This window comes from Hemiscyllium ocellatum, chromosome 11 (assembly GCF_020745735.1).
Source record: "Hemiscyllium ocellatum isolate sHemOce1 chromosome 11, sHemOce1.pat.X.cur, whole genome shotgun sequence".
Taxonomy (NCBI): Eukaryota; Metazoa; Chordata; class Chondrichthyes; order Orectolobiformes; family Hemiscylliidae; genus Hemiscyllium; species Hemiscyllium ocellatum.
In genome coordinates, this window is record NC_083411.1 from 46053239 (window position 1) to 46069413 (window position 16175).

The 16175-nt window shown below is 49.2% G+C and overlaps 1 protein-coding gene across 2 annotated transcripts in view; it reads left to right on the top strand.

The window, feature by feature from the left end:
- The window catches only part of si:dkey-172j4.3 (diacylglycerol kinase delta), a 224155-nt gene that overhangs the window by 84757 nt on the left and 123223 nt on the right, over positions 1–16175 (top strand). Inside the window, exon 1 of one of the 2 annotated variants that reach the window (XM_060832576.1) lies at positions 9520–9859. The exons of the other annotated variant lie outside the window; for it this stretch is intronic. Coding sequence (XP_060688559.1) covers positions 9803–9859 — 57 coding nt within the window. The 5' untranslated portion in view covers positions 9520–9802. Of the gene's footprint in view, positions 1–9519; positions 9860–16175 lie in introns of those variants that run through there. 2 annotated transcript variants of the gene reach the window in all.

Consider the following 16175-nt stretch of genomic DNA (forward strand, 5'->3'; position numbering starts at 1 on the left):
TTACTGGAAGCCGTCAATATAAGAGAATTATCAAGAAATGCAATTGGAAATTCAAAAGAAACATCTTTATTCAAAGAGGAGAACATGGAACTGGTGTGGTTGGGGTGAATAGCATTCGTGTGTTTAAGGGGAAACCAGGTGACTGACAATGTTGGATTGAAATGAGCAAAAATGGCAGGGATTGGGATTGCAGCATAACCACTAGCATGGGCGGATTGAGCTATATGGCCTGTCTTTGTCCTATAGATTATATAAAATTCTATACATTCACCTTAAAATTCAAACTTTTGACCAGAATTTTGACTGCTGGTCCTATTTCCTCCTTCATTCATTCCACGTTTGCATGATTACAGTCCTGCAGAATGCCTTGGGTCATTTTCCTATGTTAAAGCTGCCACATAAATACAGGATGTTGATGGCATTAGAAGTGATGTTGAAGTCCCGATTGTGTAGAAAGAAGCCATTCAGTCCATCGAATTCCCCACACTGACTCACTGAAGAGCATCCCACCCCACCCCCTCACCCTATTCCCATAACCCCAGATATAGCACAGCTAGATACACATCCATGGACACTATGGGACAATCCACCTAACCTGCATATCTTTGGACTGTGGAAGGAAATTGGAACATCCAGAGGAAACCAGAGCACTCAGAGGAAACCCACGCAGACACGGGGAGAATGTGCAAACTCCACACAGGCAGTCACTCGAGGTTGGAATCGAATCCAGGTCGCTGGTGCTGTGAGGCAGCAGTGCTAATCACTGAGCCATCATGTTCATGGGCATTTTCTTACCAGTGGTGGTCATTACCTGGCACAAACATGGTCTGGATGTTATCTGAATATACTGGGCTTAGATTAGACCAACAAGTGCTGCTCCATTTTCAGGAGAATAGTTAATGGAGTTCAGCAGAGAGAGAACTTTCTCCCATTCACTGTTTTAAGGGCGGCACAGTGGCACAGTGGTTAGCACCGCTGCCTCACAGCGTCAGGGACCTGGGTTCAATTCCCGCCTCAGGCGACTGACTGTGTGGAGTTTGCACGTTCTCCCCGTGTCTGCGTGGGTTTCCTCCGGGTGCTCCGGTTTCCTCCCACAGTCCAAAGATGTGCGGATCAGGTGAATTGGCCATGCTAAATTGCCCATAGTGTTAGGTAAGGGGTATATGTAGGGGTATGGGTGGGTTGCGCTTCGGCGGGTCGGTGTGGACTAGTTGGGCCTATGGGCCTGTTTCCACACTGTAAATAATCTAATCTAATCTAAACTCTCACCAGGCCTCCTTGTAAATAAAAGCAAAGGGCACAGGATGAGTGTGGGGCTCACGGTTCTCTGTGTCTAACTGCCTATTTTTAACTCCATCTAACAGAGATCAGTGATTGCTGCTGCTTTCTGTGCACGAGCCATAACCGCATCACGGTTTCTTTTTGTGAATGATTACAAGTTACTTAATGAAATTGATAGCTGAGCAGTTTGATGTGCTGGGCAAAGGATGTGGTTTCATTTAATTATCTCCACCAAGCATTCTGCCAGCTTAGCTCCCCTCTGTAATACAGAACAGGTTTGTGAATTAATGCTCTGTTTACTGGTAACATAAGCACAGTGAGAGAACTTCTTTTCAACAACTGTCTCACACATAAGCTGCAAGAAACAACACTGTTTGACGCCAACTGCCTCATGTACAAAGCAAAACAGGTCCAAAGACAACTTCAGGAAAATGTGAAACTATCATTCATTGTTCTAAAAGCTCATCTGGTTCACTCATGTCCTTTAGGGAAGGAAATCTGCTCTCCATACTGGGTCTGGCCTACATATGACTCCAGACCACAGCAATGTGATTGATTCTTAACTGGCCTAACAAGCCTTTCAGTTCAAAGACAACTAATCCCTTCCCAAATCTCATGAAAGATTAATGTCACAACAAGCTCAAAACCATGGCTCCAGCTCCAACAGTTGTACTGAATGACTGAGTTCCTTGCCCACGGCCTCACTTCCACCGTTGACATTTGTATCCCTATTAAAAGCTTAGCTCTATCTCATGCAGGCCGCTCCCACTAGTACAGCCCTCACCTCTACTTCCTTAAGTTCATTGATGGATGTGGCTGGGTCAAATCAAATGCTGTATGGTTCCTTACTGTTGAAATTCCTCACAATTCCAGGAGTATCCTGGAAGATGCAAATATAACTCTACCTTCTCTTCTCTTCCATACATTGCCTATTGAAGTCTTTTGCTCTTGCTTCCTGTATCCTAACAACAACCAACAGGTGTGAGGAGCTTACAGAATTCGGTGTCTCCCATACACTGTCTATTCCGTATAAAACCAGAAGAAATAGGAATAGGCCCTTCAGCCCTTCAAGTCTATTCTGCCACTATATAGGGTTATGGCTAATGTGATGTTCCTTGTGTCCACATCCCTGCCCCTTCCCCATAACTGCTGATTCCCCTATTAACACCATTCAGTTGTCATTCATTGATTTATCCCATAACCAGTTATGCCAAACATGCTCCCCACCCTGCAGCCGAATTAATATCATTGTCTTGTTCTGCTCCTACTTCCAATCATGCCCCCTTCCAAGTCCATCTTATCTGAAAGACCCAAATCATGTTCCATCAATGCAGTTAACACCAAACCATCGTCTGCTAAGTTTCCCTTCCTAGCACCCATGTTAACTGATGTTGTCAATAGTTCTGATGCTTTAGGTATTGTTTACCCTCCTTTCAACACTGCACGTACCTCTACATCCAGTTTTTTGAGTTCTTTCAGAGCCTCACCCCTCCCTATCACAGTCGTCACAACCAGATACGCATTCTTCTGAGGCACAAGCATTCCTCAAATTAATGTTCTGAATCAACAGCCGTGCCTTTAGTCACAGAAACCTGGAACTCGTCAATCTCCTGCCTGAACCAACTGACGACCTCTCTCCTGCTTAAACCCGCAGTTCACCTCCCTCCCGCTTAAACCCACTGTCCCCATCTCTCCTGCTTAAACCCACTGGCCTGTGTCTCTCCCGCCTGAACCCGCTGTCACCCTCCCTTCTGCTTAAACCCACTGTCCCCCTCAATCCTGCTTAAACCCACAGTCCTCCTCTCTCTTGCTTAAACCCACTGTCCCCCTCTTTCCTGCCTGAACCCGCTGACCCGCTCCCTCCTGCTTAAACCCAATGCCCACCTCCCTCCTGCTTAAACCCACCGTCCCCCTCTCTCCTGCTTAAACCCTCTGTCCCCCTCTCTCCTGCTTTAACCCACTGTCACCCTTAATCCTGCTTCAACACACTGTCCCCATCGCTCCTGGTTAAACCCACTGTCCCCCTCTCTCCTGCTGAATCCCACTGTCCCCCTCCCCCTTGCCTAAACCCACTGTCCGCCTCTCTCCTGCTTAAACCCACTGTCCCCCCTCTCTCCTGCTTAATCCCACTGTCCCCCTCCCTCCCGCTTAAACATACTCTCCTCTTGTCTCCTGCGTAAACCCACTGTCCCCCTCCCTCCTGCTTAAACCCACTGTGCCCCATCCTCCTGCTTAAACACACTATACCTCTCTCACCTGCTTAAACCCACTGTCCCCCCTCTCTCCTGCTTAATCCCACTATCCCCCTCCCTCCTGCTTAAACCCACTGTCCCCCCTCTCTCCTGCTAAATCCCATTGTCCCCCTCCCTCCCGCTTAAACATACTGTCCTCTTAACTCCTGTATAAACCCACTGTCCCCCTCACTGCTGTTTAAATACACGGTCCCCCTCTCTCCTGCTTAAACCCGCTGTCCCCCTCTCTCCTGCTTAAAATGACTGCCCCCACTCTCTCCTGCTTAAACCCGCTGTCCCCATCTCTCCTGCTTAAACCCTCTGTCCCCCTCTCTCCTGCTTTAACCCACCGTCCCCCTCTCTCCTGCTTAAACCCTCTGTCCCCCTCTCTCCTGCTTAAACCCTCTGTCCCCCTCTCTCCTGCTTAAACCCTCTGTGCCCCATCCTCCTGCTTAAACACACTATACCTCTCTCACCTGCTTAAACCCACTGTCCCCCCTCTCTCCTGCTAAATCCCACTGTCCCCCTCCCTCCCGCTTACACATACTGTCCTCCTAACTCCTGTGTAAACCCACTGTCCCCCTCCCTGCTGTTTAAATACACGGTCCCCCTCTCTCCTGCTTAAACCCTCTGTCCCCCCTCTCTTCTGCTTAATCCCACTGTCCCCCTCGCTCCTGCTTAAACACACTGTCCTCTTCTCTCCTGCGTAAACCCACTGTCCCTCTGCCCTGCTTTAACCCAATGTCCCCCTCTCTCCTGCTTAAACGCTGCCCCCCTCTCTCCTGCTTAAACCCACGGTCCTCCACTCTTCTGCATAAACACACTGTCCCCCTCTCTTCTGCTTAATCCCACTGTCCCCCTCGCTCCTGCATAAACACACTGTCCCCCTCTCTCCTGCTTAAACCCACAGTCCCCCTTGCTCCTACTTAAACCCATTGGCCCCCTCTCTCTTGCTTAAACTCTCTGTCCCCCTCTCTCCTGCTTAATCCCACTGTCCCCCCTCTCTCCTGCATAATCCCACTGTCCCCCCTCTCTCCTGCTTAAACCCACTGTCCCCCCTCCCTCCTGCTTAAACCCACTGTCCCCCCTCCCTCCTGCTTAATCCCACTGTCCCCCCTCTCTCCTGCTTAAACCCACTGTCCCCCCTCTCTCCTGCTTAAACCCACTGTCCCCCCTCCCTCCTGCTTAAACCCACTGTCCCCCTCTCTCCTGCTTAAACCCACTGTTTCCCCCCATCCCTGCTTAAACCCACTGTCCCCCTTCTTCCTGCTTAAACACACTATCCCCCTCCCTCCTGCTTAAACCCGCTGTTCCCCTCCCTCCTGCGTAAACCCATGCTCCCCTCACTCCTGCTTAAACCCATTGTCCCCTCCATCCTGCTCAAACCCACTGTCCCCCCTCCATCCTGCTCAAACCCACTGTCCCCCCTCCATCCTGCTCAAACCCACTGTCCCCCCTCTCTCCTGCTTAAACCCGCTATCCCCCTCCCTCCTGCTTAAACCCACTGTCCCCCTTGCTCCTACTTAAACCCATTGGCCCCCTCTCTCTTGCTTAAACTCTCTGTCCCCCTCTCTCCTGCTTAAACCCACTGTCCCCCCTCTCTCCTGCATAATCCCACTGTCCCCCCTCCCTCCTGCTTAAACCCACTGTCCCCCCTCCCTCCTGCTTAATCCCACTGTCCCCCCTCTCTCCTGCATAATCCCACTGTCCCCCCTCCCTCCTGCTTAAACCCACTGTCCCCCCTCCCTCCTGCTTAATCCCACTGTCCCCCTCTCTCCTGCTTAATCCCACTGTCCCCCCTCCCTCCTGCTTAAACCCACTGTCCCCCTCTCTCCTGCTTAAACCCACTGTTTCCCCCCATCCCTGCTTAAACCCACTGTCCCCCTTCTTCCTGCTTAAACACACTATCCCCCTCCCTCCTGCTTAAACCCGCTGTTCCCCTCCCTCCTGCGTAAACCCATTGTCCCCTCCATCCTGCTTAAACCCACAGTCCCCCTTGCTCCTACTTAAACCCATTGGCCCCCTCTCTCTTGCTTAAACTCTCTGTCCCCCTCTCTTCTGCTTAATCCCACTGTCCCCCCTCTCTCCTGCTTAAACACAGTGTCCCCCTCTCTCCTGCTTAAACCCACTGTCCCCCCTCTCTCCTACTTAATCCCACTGTCCCCCTCCCTCCTGCGTAAACCCACTGTCCCCCTGTCTCTTGCTTAAACCCACTGTCCCCACTCCCTCCTAGTTAAACCCACTGTCCCCACTCCCTCCTAGTTAAACCCACTGTCCCTCTCTCTCCTGCTTAAACCCTCTGTCCCCCCTCTCTTCTGCTTAATCCCACTGTCCCCCTCGCTCCTGCTTAAACACACTGTCCTCTTCTCTCCTGCGTAAACCCACTGTCCCTCTGCCCTGCTTTAACCCAATGTCCCCCTCTCACTGTCACCGTCTCTCCTGCTTATTCCCACTGTCCCCCTCTCTCCTACTTAATCCCACTGTCCCCCCTCTCTCCTGCTTAAACCCTCTGTCCCCCTTAATCCTGCTTTAACACACTGTCCCCCCTCTCTCCTACTTAATCCCACTGTCCCCCTCCCTCCTGCTTAAACCCACTGTCCCCCCTCTCTCCTGCTTAATCCCACTGTCCCCCCCCCTCTTGCTTAAACCCACTGTCCCCCTTAATCCTGCATCAACACACTGTCCCCCTCTCTCCTGCTTAAACCCACTGTCCTCCTGTCTCCTGCTTAAACCCACTGTCCCCCTCCCTCCTGCTTAAACACTGTATCCCCCTCCCTCCTGCTTAAACCCGCTGTTCCGTCTGCCTCTTGCTTAAACCCGCTGTTCCCCTCCCTCCTGCGTAAACCCATGCTCCCCTCACTCCTGCTCAAACCCACTGTACCCCCTCTCTCCTGCTTAAACCCGCTATCCCCCTCCCTCGTGCTTAAACCCACGGTCCCCCCTCTCTCCTGCTTAATCCCATTGTCCCGCTCCCTCCCACTTAAACATACTGTCCTCTTGTCTCCTGCGTAAACCCACTGTCCCCCTCCCTCCTGTTTAAACACACTGTCCCCCTCTCTCCTGCTTAAACCCTCTGTCCCCCTCCCTCCTGCTTAAACCCACTGTCCCCCTTAATCCTGCTTCAACACACTGTCCCCTCCCTCCTGGTTAAACTCACTGTCCCCCCTCCCTCCTGCTTAAACCCACCGTCCCTCTCTCTCCTGCTTAAACCCTCTGTCCCCCTCTCTCCTGCTTAAACACACTGTCCTCTTCTCTCCTGCTTAGTCCCGCTGTCACCCCCTCTCCTGCTTAAACGCTGCCCCCCTCTCTCCTAGTTAAACCCACCGTCCTCCACTCTTCTGCTTAAACACACTGTCCCCCTCTCTCCTGCTTAAACCCACGGTCCCCTTCCCTCCTGTTTAAACCCACTGTCCCCCCTCTCTCCTGCTTAAACCCACGGTCCCCTTCCCTCCTGTTTAAACCCACTGTCCCCCCTCTCTCCTGCTTAATCCCACTGTCCCCCCTCTCTCTTGCCTAAACGCACTGTTCCCCCTCTCTCCTGCTTAATCCCACTATACCCCTCTCTCCTGCGTAAACCCACTGTCCCCCTTTCTCCTGCTGAAACCCACTGTCCCCCTGTCTTCTGCTTAAACCCACTGTCCCCCTTAATCCTGCTTCAACACACTGTCCCCCCCTCTCTCCTACTTAATCCCACTGTCCCCCTCCCTCCTGCGTAAACCCACTGTCCCCCTTTCTCCTGCTTAAACCCACTGTCCCCCTGTCTCTTGCTTAAACCCACTGTCCCCCTGTCTCTTGCTTAAACCCACTGTCCCCCTTTCTCCTGCTGAAACCCACTGTCCCCCTGTCTTCTGCTTAAACCCACTGTCCCCCTTAATCCTGCTTCAACACACTGTCCCCCCCTCTCTCCTACTTAATCCCACTGTCCCCCTCCCTCCTGCGTAAACCCACTGTCCCCCTGTCTCTTGCTTAAACCCACTGTTCCCCTGTCTCTTGCTTAAACCCACTGTCCCCCTGTCTCTTGCTTAAACCCACTGTTCCCCTGTCTCTTGCTTAAACCCACTGTTCCCCTCTCTCCTGCTTAAACCCACTCTTCCCCCCCCACCCCTGCTTAAACCCACTTCACCCCTCCCTCCTGCTTAAACACTTTATCCCCCTCCCTCCTGCTTAAACCCATGCTCCCCTCACTCCTGCGTAAACCCATGCTCCCCTCACTCCTGCTTAAACCCACGGTCCCCCCTCTCTCCTGCTTAATCCCATTGTCCCGCTCCCTCCCGCTTAAACATACTGTCCTCTTGTCTCCTGCGTAAACCCACTGCCCCCCTCCCTCCTGTTTAAACCCACTGTCCCCCTTAATCCTGCTTCAACACACTGTCCCCTCCCTCCTGGTTAAACTCACTGTCCCCCTCTCTCCTGATTATTACCACTGTCCCTCCCTCTCCTAATTAATCCCACTGTCCCCCTCCCTCCTGTGTAAACCCACTGTCCCCCTGTCTCTTGCTTAAACCCACTGTCCCCCCTCCCTCCTAGTTAAACCCTCCGTCCCCCTCTCTCCTGCCTAAACCCTCTGTCCCCCCTCTCTTCTGCTTAATCCCACTGTCCCCCTCGCTCCTCTGTAAACCCACTGTCCCCCTCTCTCCTGCTTAAACGCTGCCCCCCTCTCTCCTACTTAAACCCACCGTCCTCCACTCTTCTGCTTAAACACAGTGTCCCCCTCTCTCCTGCTTAAACCCACTGTCCCCCTCCCTCCTGCTTAAAGCCACTGTCCCCCTCCCTCCTGCTTAAAGCCACTGTCCCCTTAATCCTGCTTCAACACACTGTCCCCTCCCTCCTGGTTAAACTCACTGTCGCCCTCTCTCCTGCTTAATCCCACTGTCCCTCTCCCTCCTGCTTAAACACACTGTCCTCTTCTCTCCTGCTTAAACCCATGGTCCCCCTCCCTCCTGCTTAAACGCACTGTCCTCCCTCCCTCCTGCTTAAACGCACTGTCCTCCCTCCCTCCTGCTTAAACCCACTGTCCGTCTGCCCCCTGCGTAAACCCATGCTCCCCTCTCTCCCGCTTAAATCCACTGTCCACCTCTCTCCTGCTTAGTCCCGCTGTTCCCCCTCTCTCCTGCTTTAACCCTGCCCCCGACTCTCCTACCTAAACCTGCTGTTCACCCCCACCTTCTGCTTGAACCCACTGTCCCCCTCTCTCCTGCTGTAAGAGGCTGCTTAAACCTCTTACTTTGTCTGGTGATCTGCCCTGATACCTTCTTCTTCGGCAGAGTCTCAAATTATAAGTGTCCCTCTACCAATGAAATGCCCTTTGTACTGCATTGCAGGGGTTAGGTAAATGCAACTCATTGCTGTTGCTATGTCTGTCCCGATCAGGAGATGATGTGGGTAGATAGAGCTTTGTGTATTTGGGCTGCGCAAAATCTGATGGTTCTTGTCTGTATGTTTTTCTTGTGTATTATCTTATCCTGCCTGTGCTACTATGTTACACCTGTCTTCCTGTCACCTTGTCAGCTGAGTGTACTTTACAAAACCCACTGATTACTGTCCTTTCCATTTCATACTGGCATATGTTAAAGCTGTATCTGCAACCATGCATAATCTCAGGCTCCAACTTTTTATTTCTTACAGTCTCACTCTCTCTGTCTCTCTCTCTCCTTGTAGCTTCTCCTGTGTGCAATCGGCTGAAAGAACACATTCACATTGTAATTGGATGAGACATTTCCTGCTATTCTAAAACTGCCATTCTCTCATTGCTGTGATCTTGCTTCTCCTCCTATTTCTCGGCAGTTATCTCACCCAGCAGGTCTCTCCTGTCTTTGCAAACAGGGTCTGCTCACTTGCTGAAAGCCGATCCTTAATCTTTCATTCACTTCCTTATTACCCAAGACTTAGGTGCACAGACCCATCCTACTTTGTACAGCATGGAAGCCAATTGGTTCAGAGGTCTGGGGCTGGGAATTTTGGAAAGTATTCTTTTCGATTCTTTGCACGGCAGACAGAGGCATACACACACATGTCTGTCTACACAGCCTCTCTCTGTCTCTCTCTGTTTCACACACACACTCACAGCACTTGCACACTGTATCACTCACACAGCAAGCATTTGCCCTGTAGATAGAATCAAAGCAAAGACACACACATTTACAAGACGTGTCTCTCTCACACATTCACAACAACCTTTCCACAAGGCACGCAGCCAATCCCTCTCTTATATATACTCAAACGTCCTCTGAAGGATTTAACCCAATCACTACTGTATGTAGGATTATGACAAGAGGGAACATTTCTTACTGATGTCGGAGAGCTCCTGTCAGCTCCTGAGAAAACAACATATTGTCTCCAGTTCACAGGTTTGATATTTTGAGTAGTTTATTTTGGGGTGAGGGGGTGGTAGCAGTGAACGAAGAGTTAAACAAGTTGATATTTGTCATTTCTAAACTTGATTGTAGTCGCGATCCAATGCCTTCTTTTGACTGATTGGGAATCAAAGAGATTGGGAAGGAGTGTAAAAGTCTAACACTTTGTTTCATTTAGTTGTTTTGGAATGAGTATTCTGAGATACCTTTTAAAATGCTCCAAGTGAGGGGGAAGGAGCTGGAGAAGTTGGTCCATTTTGAGGGGTAAACCAGGAGATTTTTAAACTTTAACAGAGGTTCCGCATGGTAGACTAATCTATAAAGGGATCAGATGGGATTCAGGGTGAACTTGTCAATTATGCACAAAATTGACCTAATGGCAAGAAACAGAGAGTGGTAGTTGAGGGTTTGTATTTTGGACTGGATCGATGCTGGGTCTACCTTTGTTTGTCATTTATATAAATGATTTAGATAAGACTGTAGGAGGCAAGTTTGAAAATGGCGCTAAAATTGGTGACATAGTGGATAGTGAAGAAGATTACCTAAGATTACAAAGAAATCTTGACCAATTGGGCTGGTGGGTTGAGGAGTGGCAGAAGGAGTTTAATTTGGATAAATGTGAGGTATTGCACGTTGTTAAAATAAACAAGGACAGGGCTTATACAATTAATGGTGGAGTGCTGGTTGTGCTGCAGAACATAGAGACCAGGAGTTTAGGTATGATTTAGAGGTGCTGGTGTTGGACTGCGGTGGACAAAGTTAAAAATCACACAACACCAGGTCATAGTCCAAAAGATTTATTTGGAAACTCTAGCTTTCGGAGCACCGTTTCTTCATCAGCTGATTGTCCTGATGACTACCTGATGAAGGAGCGTTGCTCCGAAAGCTAGTGCTTCCAAATAAATCTGTTGGACTATAGCCTGGTGTTGTGTGAGTTCAAGTACATAATTTAGGGCGGCACGGTGGCACAGTGGTTAGCACTTCTGCCTCACAGCGCCTGAGACCCGGGTTCAATTCCCGACTCAGGCGACTGACTGTGTGGAGTTTGCACGTTCTCCCCGTGTCTGCGTGGGTTTCCTCCGGGTGCTCCGGTTTCCTCCCACAGTCCAAAGATGTGCAGGTCAGGTGAATTGGCCATGCTAAATTGCCCGTAGTGTTAGGTAAGGGGTAAATGTTGGGGTATGGGTGGGTTGCGCTTCGGCGGGTCGGTGTGGACTCGTTGGGCCGAAGGGCCTGTTTCCACACTGTAAGTAATCTAAATCTAATTCATTGAAATTTGCATCACAGGTAGACAGGGTGGTTAAGAATGTGTTTCGCACTTCAGTGCTCAGATCTTTGAGTATAGAAGATAGGATATCATGTTGACATTGTACGGGACATGGGTAAGGCCTCTTTTAGAATACTGTATGCAGTTCTGGTCACTGAGTTATAGGAAGGATTATTAAACTGGAGAGGGTTCAGCAAATATTTACAACAATGTTGCCAGGAATGGAGGGTTTGAGAAATAAAAATAGACTGGAAAGTTTGAGACGTTTTTCACTGGAACATAGGAAATTGAGGGGTGACCTTCTTTGCGTGTATAAAATCACGAGGGGCTGAGATAAAATGAATGAGAAAGATCTTTTCCCGAGAATTCAAAACTCGGAGGTATATTTTTAAGGTGGGAGGAGACAGATATAAAAAGGACATGAGGGTTACCTTTTAACACAGAGAATGGTTTGTGTGTGAAAAGAACTGCTAGAGGAAGTGGTGAATGCAGGTGCAGATACAGTGTTTAAAAGGCTAATGGATAAGTACTTGAACATGAATGGTTTGGAGAAAGTGAGGACTGCAGATGCTGGAAATCAGAATCTAAATTAGAGTGGTGCTGGAAAGGCACAGCAGGTCAGGCAGCATCCGAGGAGCAGGAGAATTGACATTTTGGGCATAAGCCCTTCATCAGTAATGAGGCTTGTGGATCGGGGCTGAGAGATAAATGGGAGGGGGGTGGGGTTTCGGGGAAGGTAGCTGGGAAAGTGATAGGTGGATGAAGGTGAGGAAGAAGCTGATACGTCAGAGGGGGCAGTGATGGATGGGTCCAGAGGATGGTGCTGAGTTGGAGCTTGGGACTGGGATAATATGGGAGGTGGGGAAATGAAGAAGCTGTTTGAATTCACATTGATCCCGTGTGGTTGCAGGGTCCCAAGGCGGAATATGTGTCCCACCCGCATCAACTGCAGCAAATGTGTTGCTGGTCAAAGCACAGCAGGCCAGGCAGCATCTCAGGAATAGAGAATTCGACGTTTCGAGCATAAGCCCTCGAAACGTCGAATTCTCTATTCCTGACATGCTGCCTGGCCTGCTGTGCTTTGACCAGCAACACATTTGCAGCTGTGATCTCCAGCATCTGCAGACCTCATTTTTTACCCACCCGCATCAACCCCACCGCCCTGTGGCTGTACACTTTAACTCCCCCTCCCACTCAATCAAGGACTTGCAGGTTCTGGACATCCTCCGCCTTGGGACCTTGCAACCGCATGGGATAAATTAGGATTTCAACAGCTTCCTCATTTCCCCTCCCCCCACACTATCCCAGTCCGAGGCCTCCAACTTGACACCACCCTCCGGACACGTCCATCACTGCCCCCTCTGACCTATCACCTTCTCCATCACCTTCATCCATCTATCGCTTTCCCAGTTACCTCCCCTAACCCCCACCCCCCTCCCATTTATCTCTCAGCCCGCTGATCCACAAGCCTCATTCCTGATGAAGGGCTTATGCCTGAAATGTCAGCTCTCCTGCTCCTTGGATGCTCCCTGACCGTCTGTGCTATTCCAGCACCACACTCTCAACTTGGATGTATATGGGCCAAGTTTAATTTGAGATTATGGTTAGCATGGACTGGTAAGGATCTGTTTCCATGCTGCATGACTCTATAAACAAAAAGAATTTAAAGTTGTCCACAGAGGATGAGATTGTGCGGGTGTAGGAATGTCTCCAAATCGATTGCCTGTTGATAGGCATCAGTGGTTAGCATTGCTGCCTCACAGCGCCAGGGTCACGGGTTCAATTCCTGCCTCAGGCAAATGACTGTGTGAAGTCTGCACATTCTCCCCGTGCCTGCGTGGGTTTCCTCCGGGTGCTCCGGTTTCCTCCCACAGTCCAAAAATGTGCAGGTCAGGTGAATTGGCCACGCTAAATTGCCCGTAGTGTTAGGTGAAGGGGTAAATGTAGGGGAATGGGTCTGGGTGGGTTGCTCTTTGGTGGGTCAGTGTGGACTTGTTGGGCCGAAGGGCCTGTTGCCACACTGTATGTTATCTAAATCTCTGTGGACAGCTGTAGCTGTTTGGATCACAGGCCTGTCATGGCGGGGTGGGGGGGTCAAGGTGAGTAAAAGACCTACAAGATTAAAAAGTTGAATTGATGTTTCAAATGTGGAAGGTGTTTCTGCCTGTGAATTTTTTTGAATTGTGAGTTTTATTATTGTGAAATGACTGTGAGAGATTTAGAACAGCCAGTTAGCAGCAGGACATTTAATGTTAGGAATTCAGATTCCATTCAGAAGACTCCTGTGTCTGCCAATTGGAGTTTGACCTCATTAAGTCACAGAGCTGCAATTCTGCTGAACCCAAATCATTGAATCTCTGTGGTGCATTGTCCCATTAAGTCTTCATGAACCTCTGAAGAGTATCCCATCCAGACCCATCCCACAAGGCTAAACCTGTGATACTGCATTTCCCCATGGTTACCTGCCTAGCCTGCACATCTCTGGTACTATCAACAATTTCCTGTGGCCAATCCACCTAACCTGTACATCTTTGGACTTTGGGATGAAACCGGAGCCACCCGGAGTAAACCCACGTAGACACGGGGAGAACGTACAAACTCCACGCAGTCGCCCGAGGCTGGAATCGAACCGGTGTTGTGAGGCAGCAGTGCTAACCCCCGAGCCATCCAAAATTCCTGACAGATACCTGCCATATTATGTCATATGGTTACTGCAAAGATTTATGACAAGCCTGGAATGAAGTGGATTGTTTTGCTTGATTGCAGGATTGCATAGGAAATGCAGGAAAATTTCTTCAAATTTCAGCTGCGTATATATTGCGCTAGAAGTGAAAGGCATTCTGACTGTTGTGGTAGGAGTCAAAGCGATTGGGATTTTAATCTGACGACTTCCATTAAGTTGAACTCACCCCCAAACTGTTGCTAGCATTTTGTAACTCATGAAGATCACATTCATCCATCATCTTACTCCTGTGACCTGATCCAGTGACAATTCAAATTAAATATTGTCATTATGCTCCTAAGCAGTGCTTTGGGATAGGTTATCATTTTAGTCCAGTTTATTGTTCTTGCTTTTCCTTACATACCACAGCAGGCCATAGGTTCAGGTCCTACTGCAGGATTTGAGCACATAATTCAAGCTGACACTGCAGAGCTGGATATGAGGGAGTGCTGCATCAGTGGATTGTCATCTTTCAGATGAACCATTAAACTAAGGTCTTGTTTCCCTCTCAAGTTAATGCAAAGCATTCCTATAACACCAATAGCAGGGTATTAGCCCTGCTATCTTGGCCGGTATTTAACCATCATGTATCATCATTAATACAGAATAACTGGTGATTATTATATTAATAATATTAGCAAAGGAAAGGCCGCACTAAGTATCCCTGCTTCCCACTGTTGTAGCAGTGATTGTGTAGCACAGGCTGAGATTCAGGTCATTGGGACTGCCCTAAAGATGTTATTTCATTGCAACTGGTTTTGTAGTAGACAGGAGACCAGGGACAACTCATGCTCTGCTGTTCAGACTACCCAAACTGTAGTTCGTAACAATGGTGCTGGATAGACTGCATTGGTTCTCTATCTTTGTACAAGCTATGGAGAACCTCAGAAAATTATAGACAATTTGCCCACCATTCCCTATTAATTTATTTCAATTGAATAACACTGAATAAAGGAAAGGCTGGTCTAAATTGGGAGCAGATGTTCGCAGGGAAACGCGCAACAGAAATGTGGAGGTTGGTTTCGGAAGCACTTGCTGCTGGTGCTGGATTGGTTTGTCCCACTGAGGCAAGGAAGGGATTGTAGGGTGAAGGAACCTTGGGTTATAAGGGATGTGGGACATCTAGTCAAGAGGAAGAAGGAAGCTTACTTAAGGTTGAGGAGGCAAGGTTCAGACATGGCTCTAGAGGGTTACAAGGTAGACAGGAAGGAACTAAAGAACACACTTAGGAGAGCTAGAAGGGGGCATGAAAAAGCCTTGGAGGGTAGGATTAAGGAAAACATCAAGGCATTCTACACTTATGTGAGGATGACCAGAGCGAGGGTAGGGCTGATCAGGGATAGTGGAGGGAACTTACACTTGGAATCGGGGGCGGGGGGGGGGGGGGGGGGGGGGGGGAGAGGGGAGATAGGGAAGATTCTTAATGCATATATTGCTTCAGTATTCACTACTGAGAGGGACTTTGGCGTTTCTGAGGACAGCATGAAACAGACCGATTTGCTCAAACAGTTTGATCTTAAGAAGGAGGATGTGTTGAAAGTTTTGGATAACACAAAGAAGATAAATCCCTGAGGCCAGATGGGACTTATCCAAGGTTACTACAGGAAGCGAGGGAAGAGATTGCTGTGCCTTTGGCGATGATCTTTGCTTCCTCACTGGAGTAGTACCAGATGATTGGAAGGTGGCAACTGGTAGTCTCTCTTTCAAGAAAGGGAATAGGGATAATCCTGAGAATTATAGACCAGTCAGTCTTATGTCTGTGTTGGGCAAGATATTGCAGAGGATTCTGAGAGATAGGGTTTATGATTACTTGGAAAACCATAGTTTGATTAGAGATAGCGTGGCTTTGTGAGGGGCAGGTCATGCCTCACAACCCATACTGAATTCTTTGAGGATGTGACAAAACACATTGTTGAAGGTAGAGCAGTGGATATGGTGTATATGGATTTTAGTGAGGCATTTGACAAGGTTCCCCATGGTAGGCTCACTCAGAAAATAAGGAGGCATGGGACACAGTGAAATCTGGCTGTCAGGATATAGAATTGACTGGCCCATAGAAGACAGAGGGTGGTATTAGATGGAAAGTATTCAGCCTGGAGCTTAGTGACCATCCATAGGGATCTGTTCTGGGACCTCTGTTCTTTGAGACTTTTATAAATGAATTGGATGAGGAATTGAAAGGGTGGGTTAGTAAGTTTGCTGATGACACAATGATTGGTGGAGTTGTGGATAGTGTGGAGAGCTACTGTAGATTGCAACAGGACATTGACAAGATGCAGAAAGGGTGACAAGTGGCTCAGTGATTAGCATTGCTGCCTCAC